This window comes from Mesocricetus auratus, unplaced genomic scaffold (genome assembly GCF_017639785.1).
Source record: "Mesocricetus auratus isolate SY011 unplaced genomic scaffold, BCM_Maur_2.0 Super-Scaffold_100008, whole genome shotgun sequence".
Taxonomy (NCBI): domain Eukaryota; kingdom Metazoa; phylum Chordata; class Mammalia; order Rodentia; family Cricetidae; genus Mesocricetus; species Mesocricetus auratus.
The window spans coordinates 7,997,211-8,004,881 of NW_024429192.1; the positions used below are offsets into that span (position 1 = coordinate 7,997,211).

At 38.5% G+C, this 7,671-nt stretch overlaps 1 protein-coding gene across 1 annotated transcript; it reads left to right on the forward strand.

The window, feature by feature from the left end:
- The first annotated feature begins 4,958 nt into the window (after nt 1-4,958).
- LOC101832025 (keratin-associated protein 8-1) lies at nt 4,959-5,199 on the forward strand. The gene has a single exon (XM_013116171.2). It carries the CDS (start codon nt 4,959-4,961, stop codon nt 5,142-5,144), a length of 186 nt encoding a protein of 61 aa, XP_012971625.1. The 3' UTR covers nt 5,145-5,199.
- Nucleotides 5,200-7,671: the final 2,472 nt, after the last annotated feature.

Here is a 7,671-nt window from a genome sequence, read left to right on the forward strand (position 1 = left end):
TTTAAATATATATATATATATATTTAATTTTGGAGTTATAATTATAACATTTCCTCCTTCCTTTCTCTCCCTCCAAATCCTGCTATATGTCCTCCCTTGCTGTCTAATTCATGGCCCTGTTTTCTTCATTCGTTATATGTATATACATACACATATATGCATATACCAAAATACATAAGTACAACCCGTTTGGTATGTTTAGTATTACTTATTTATACCCATTTTCAGGACTGACCATTTGGTATTGAGTAATCAATTGGTGTACTCTTCCATGGGGAAGACTCTTTCTCAGTATTCCCTAGTCCCCTGTAGTTCTTTGTGTACTATGGAGACCTCATGAGCCTCTTCCTTCCACGCCAGCAGAATATCTACTGGTGTTGTCCTTGTTCAGATCTTGTTCCGGAAGCTATGTTGGCAAGACTTCATGGGTGTAGCTTCTGAAACTGGTAGGAGACAGTCTCCCAACAAGCTTCCCGATGCTCTGGCTTCTACTATCTTTCCAAAATGACTCCCGAGCCTTAGGTTCAGGAATTACATTGTAGATGCATCACTTGTACCTAGCTCCATAACTCTGCATTCTGATTAGTTGTATTTTCCTGTAATGGTCTCTGTTACAAAGAGGAGTTCCTTTGATGAGGGGCTAGGAGAACACTCTCTTCTGGGCATAATGACAAATATTTAGAATGTACTTAGAAACCATGCTGGTTTAGTAAAGTGATGAGTGTTTCAAATCTCTTTACCTCATTAGCATTAGGGTTTAGTCTCTAACAACTTGCTTAAGCTTCTTAAACACTCTCCTGAGTTATTCTAATACCATTTGTAGAGTAGCTAATTTTGGGGTATTTGTATGTTGGCATACAACTGTGAGTGGTGATGGGGAAAAGACAGGGATATGATAGTCTGCTATTTATTCTCATGTTGTATTGAAATCTTTTAAAGTGTGTGTGTGTGTGCGCGCTAAACATAATACAACTTTGTTGTCTAAACATTTTGACTGTGAGTGGCAGATTAAAAAAGTATCTTTTTATATCTTTTTAAAAATGTTATTAGTATGTTTATATAACCCATTGAATCCAATTTGTGCTACCTATATACTTATCTGTGTGGGGCCATCAATTGGAACATGGCCAACTGGCCAGGGACCAACCCGCCCTCCAAAAAAATCCTGACTCATTTTACCCTGGCAGCCACTAACTGTCAATAGCCCCCCCCCAACTAGGGATATGGACTTGTGAGCTCCACCGTGATGCAGTGTTTATTGGTCTCATCTTGTACAATCAACCACTGTGAGTGCAATGGCCCTGTCATGTCCAGATGACACGTAAAGCAGTCCGTTCTGACGGCCTTTTCAGCACTGTCCTTCATTCATTCTTCTTTTACATCCAAGAGTTCATTTCTGTTAGTGATTCCTGGAAGGCACACCATTATTCTACAACACCTTAGGGAGTTTGCATTCAACTTTGTTGTTGTTGTTGTTGGTGTTTTTGGAATGTTACCTAGATCCAACTGTTTCCCTTATCAGTGTTCACTAGTAAAATACCAATTTCAAGACAAAGTTAATGTATTTATTAACTTATGCATGACTGAGATTTTCTGGACACTACTACTTTAAGTAGAATTGTACATTCTCTATTTTTGCCCTTTTAGAGTAGGATATCTAATATGTATTTCATTTATTGATCATTCCAGCATAGTTACCATTTTCACCCATTTTTAACAACAATTTCTAGTATGCATCTAATAATGACCTATAATTCAAGAGATATTCAATTTATATTTTAAATACATGTTTGCTTATTGAAATTTCAATTTTGTATTCTAGATGGCCACTATCATATATATTAAAGCTCACTTAATGGACTGGCAATGTTACACAGTGGTGAAGCATTTGCCTAACATGTGCAGTATCCTAAATTTCATCCTAGGATCAAATAAAATTATCTAATTGTTTTATATTTTTAAGAAACTAATATACTGACAAGAAGCATTACATTTGAAGGTGATGAGACTCGTGCCCATTTGAATTGCTTCTTCTTCTGAACTTGTGTAATTTCTCTTTCCTTTGTAGAAGAGCAAGGAACAGCATTTTCCCCCTCATCTTTATTCATATTAGACTTTATTTCAAATCAAAGAAGAGAAGTAAAAATGAAATAAAGCTATTTATGATAAATGATTTTAGGAATGCCACTAAATGAGAAGGACATCCTGAGCTTTATGGAAATGATTACCCAGCAATCACTGCTCCAATGTCATCATTGAATATGTGACTGTGTTTTTCTCTTTCCAAGAGACCAGTATGGCATGGGTCTGTTGGGAGGATGTCCGGGGAGAAGTGTGATCTGCCTTTGGTTTGGGTTAGTGTGGATTAGTTCAGATTCCTTCTGGGGTTTCCTAAGACCCATTGGATGGCAGGGGAAGTCCAGATTTTGGGGTCTGACTAAGGAGGCATGGAAGAGACGTAAACTTAACTTGGAACAGAAAGATGGATTACTGTGGTTCTCAGCCATTTGTGTGTCTACCAAAGCTACTTCATACAGGAGCAGCATTCAAGAATTCTCTCAGAAACTCTTCCAGTTTACTTGGAGTGTGTACTGGGAACATTCAGGGATAAAAATTATATCTTGGGATGTGCCTTTTCCATGAAATCAAGTCCAGGAAAATAGAGGGAAGATCTTGAAGTGATGGAGTCATTAACTTCTTTATGGGGAAGAAAAATATAGAAGTTGTCAGGCAGCTAAGTAGTAAAAACAGTGTTTGCTCCAGGATTTTCTAACCTTATTATTTTTGTTGACATTTAAACTCTTTGTGGTGATTTACCTCTGCATTGATTTTGTATTTATATTGTCTTCCTTTTCACAAGGAAGGTTCTCAATATGTGCAAAGTTCAGGCTCTGTGAAACATGGGTTCTCACATGTCAGAACAAAGCTTTTATGTGTTCAATTAGGTTGAGTTGCCTATTATTTTTAACAATGACTTGTTAAGAAATAATGTGTTCCCCTGAAGTTTTCTCTTTACATTATTTTCTGTATAAATTGTGGGTAGAATTCAGGCTGTTTTTTTCTAAACAGGGCTTATGGCCTGTTTAAAAAGGCAGCAAACATAAATTCTTCACCATTATTACTCATATACAAAGCTGTATATTATAGCATCAAGGGCAAAAAATCATCATGTGTCAGATTAGGTAGTGGGTGGTGGGGGAGAGGAATTCATTTAATCATGCTTTTATAATTGAACTTTGGCATTGATTCAAATAATTTTTGTTTAACTCTTTTCCCAATGTTACCTGCATTTTTTTGTTATTAAATACAGCAATATGATAAAGGTTGCAATACAACCTAACTTATTCTAAGGACTTTAGGAAATGCCTTTCTGTCTAGTAACTTTACATTTAGCAGTGAACCTAATTGTAATTTTCTGGCCCTTTTTAGTTGTGAAACACATGAAGGGGGTTTTGAATTTTAAGTTCTGAATCACCATAGGTGGCATCCTGCTTTATGAAGTGGGGTGGTGGGGGCAACTCTGTAGGTGTTTTCAAAATTGCCTCCATGTAATTAAACAATTAGTGGTTAGAACACAGGCATAGCTTTGAGTTTCTCTAAGAGTCTCACTTTGTCCTTGGAATGAACATATGCCCTCTTCCTGCCCATAGAGTAAAGTCACTTCTGGGATGCTAAGTCTGAGGCTGGTGAATAGAACATGCCTATTTTGTGCCATCTATGGTGACTCTGTTCTGTTTTCTATTTCATGCCATGTGCCCTCATCTGTGGTGCATTCTCTAAGTACTATATCAAGTTCCATGAAAGGAAATATCCATGCAAGCATTGGGAAATGGTTTATCAGGTCATATACAGTCTAAGACAGTTTTGATAAATTTGATCCCGCCCCCAGTTCTTATTTATATGCTAAGTCTCTATTTAAAGGGGAATGGTCTAGGCTCCCTATCCTAGGGTACACAATCATTCCAAAATAGAACCACAGCAAGTTCATAGTACCTCTTGGCCCTTCATAAAAATCATCTTGTTTTTCAGGTAAAATGCTTTTATTGGATCTAATAGAAAAGTAGTCTTCATTTTAGGACAAAAAATTCCATTACTTTTCTCTGTTTTTGCCATGTTATTATGTTTAATCTTTACCTGATATAGTATATCAGATCAATAAATCACACTGGTTTGACATTTAGTATTAGGATTAATCAACAAATTATATTTTGATGTTACCAATTTTTAATTGCAGAGGTGGTATAGACATGTACTACTAGATACAATTCTGATGAGGTCTATAAAATTAACTTTTCTGCACAGTTCAGTTCTCTGCACAGATTAGTTATAGATTAGGGAAGGTCTGTGGTGAGTGTCTTACACACATGAATGAGAGAGAGAGAGAGAGAGAGAGAGACAGAGACAGAGACAGAGACAGAAACAGAGAGACAGAGTGAGATACAGAGAGAGAGAGAGAATTCTTTAAGCCAGAAAATGATAAGAGATTCTCTGATTTTGAGACAAACTCACAACTTATTATTTGACTTCAAGTGTCTGACATGTATCTATTGAAAATCTGCCCTGCTTGTGTAAGTTCATAGCACAGGATGACCGCATTAGAGCTAACAATGTTGGAATCTTTCTTGGCGTTACAAAGCCTGCTCACTGAAATTATGTACAGGGTCTGTAAGACAATGTGCTTTGAAGTCCCGGCAATAACCCTTTTGGGAAGGCACATAATTTGTTTGATGGAACCGTCTCCTTGCATTATATCACACAAAAGCCTTCTTAAAGACTCTTAAGCAAGAGCACAGAAAATTAACGAGCTTTGTGTAGTGCAAATTGGTGTCAAGAATGAAAATGAAGGCCCTGTATTTTCCTAAGCCACGCCCCTTAGTCAGGGTATATAAAGGCAGCCTGAGCCCAGAGAGACCATCACACTCACTCCCCTCCTACCTGAGCCATCCACTCCTCGCATCATGTACTACACCGACTTTGAGGGCTCTGTCTTCCCAGGGTGCTACTGGGGCAGCTATGGCTACCCTCTGGGGTACAGTGTTGGCTGTGGCTATGGTAGCACCTACTCTCCGGTGGGCTATGGACTTGGCTATGGCTACAATGGCTGCGGGGCTTACAGAAGATACTGGCCATACGCTCTCTACTGATGTGCTGCAATCTCCCTGGCGTAGATTCATCCCTTCGTGAAGGCTGAGGGGCACCTCCAGGTTCCAGCTTTACCTTCTTCTTCTACTTGCTCATTAATCTCTTCCCAGAAGCTGTGTTTCACGTCTTAACAACCGAGTCTCAAACAAAGGAACTGAAAATCTAGATGATGCCTCAAGCTGCCTCCTCTGGATGCTGTTTATTGGGACTTGAACAGGAGTTTGGCAACCATCGTGACACGCATTGCTTTTGAATTTTTCAAGACTCTCTTGATCCCCCGTCGTGGTGAAGTTGTGGATGTGTCTGTCAAATTCTCAATAAATTTGTCTCAGCTTGCATAATGTTTCCATCCTTGAGTGGAGTTTCCTTTTTTTTTTTTGTATGTGCGCATTTTCTGATACATTGACTGGGGGAGGGAAGCAGGGTTATTTTTAATCACTTAGCCTTAGGAGTTGTGAAGAGGCAAACAATCCTTGATCCTGTGTGATAAATTGGCAAGAGGGCGGTTACTGATACTGAAAAAAGTGGCTTGTCTGAGCCTTCCCCGTGCTGTGAATTAATGCGGCATGGAGGTTGGACTAGAATAAGTCAGCAAAGGAGGATTTTTATGAGTCTGCCGTCTCTCATGCCAAGGATGCCCCTGGTGTTCTTTGTCATCCCTCTCCCGTCTCAATATTTCTATCCGACCCTCAGACAACCAACACAGGAGCAACTTTCACAGTTATTCTGTGTTACTGTAGATGAAACTCAGCGTGATCTCTCTCCCAGGGAGTAATGACTGCAGAATTTAGCACCATGTCCCCTCTTTAAGGACTCTGGAGCATTAAGTAATAGAGAAGGTACACACATCCTTTGGGAGCCTGAGATTCTGTTAAGTGAAGTGATAAATCCCCTGTATCAAATCATCTTAGATGTCGACTTCATAGCTTAGAGGCACACAGGTTAGAGACAACGATGGGAAGCTTCTTAATCTTTGAAGAATCAATACCAGGTAGTAAGCTCCACTATTAAAAGATATGAGCTATAACAAATGAGTATCTCTGAAGACATATCAGCCTTTCTTTCTATTCTGTTAGAGAAGAGAGTAATAGCTCTTTTATAAGACATGTCAAAAATGTCTCAATCCTCCTATTGGAAATATTTTTGGTATGGTACAAATAGTCTCAGCAATTTGGCTGAGTTCTGCATTTTTACTGACTACCTGCAAATGCTTTTATTGCACATTAATCACCTCAAGATGTAAAGACTGGAGAAATCACTTCAGAAGAGAATTTTCTCCACCACATTTCATCCAATGGACATCTTTCAACAAACATTGAAGTCAAGGATACCTAGTAGCATATGGTTTTCTTTTTAACAGCAGTGAACATCATCACTGCCAATGAAGCCTCTAGTTCATTCTAGTAGCCACAATGTTAACTCAGGCTGAGAACTATGAATTAGATAAACCCACAAGTTAGAATAAAGTAGGTAAAGAGAGATTTAAAAACATAGATCTAGACCAAGTAATTGGAATGAGGAGATTGACTGATTTAGAATAATGACTGACTGCTATAAGGTCTTGGGTTCAACAGATACCAGAGAAGCTCTGATCCAGTGTTTCTGAAGCAGAAGTGTACAGGAGAGTGGTCTGCATACTGACATGAGATATAAATTCGCATGTCTCACCCTCAGGGACTCTGGCTTGGTGCCCATCTGGATAAGGTCCAGGGGATTCTGGCACCTACAGTTTAAGAAACAGTTTGAGGCTACTCTCTCTCTCTCTCTGTGTCTCTCTCTTTCTCTCTCTCTCCACACACACAAACATGCATATGCATACATATACACATACAAATAAACACATATATACACAATATCCTATCTATCTATCATCTATCTATCTATCTATCTATCTATCTATCTATCATCTATCTATCTACCTAATCTGTCTGTCTCTTTGTTTATCATCTATTAGTCATCTATCTATCCCATCTATCTGTCTATCTATCAATCAATCAATATATCTATAATCTGTCATCTGTCTATCTATCTATCTATAATCTGTCTATCTGTTTATCATCTATCCATCATCTCTCTCTCTATATATATATATATCTTCTATTATATGTCTGTCTGTCTATCCACTTGTCTATCATCTCTTCTTCCCTCCCTCACATTCTTTTCCTTCTTCTACCCATCTTACCATGTCAGCACAGAATGAAGCTTGCACCTCAAAGGGGATAGAAAATATTTTTTCTTTCACCAAGTAGGAATGACTGAGAATGGAAAACAGACTCACATTGCCCCCAAATAACATGTTTCAACATAGAAAGAGTTTCATGAACCTTTTTTTACCTGAAGGATAAAAAAGAAAGTCATAAATCAAGGCATGATTTGAATATATTGGTGGGGCTATCAGGGAGGTGGTTTACAGCAGAGTGGGGAAATCTGCACTGTAGGTTTCAGATGCTATCTTGTGGCTGCAGTTTTACCTTTTGGGATGATGGAAGCTAGTGGTCTGCTAAAAAATGCTTTCCAAAGGTTTTATGT

Coding starts and splice junctions, on each gene's coding strand:
- LOC101832025 (XM_013116171.2), top strand. CDS start 4,959: ATGTACTACACCGACTTTGAGGGCTCTGTCTTCCCAGGGTGCTACTGG.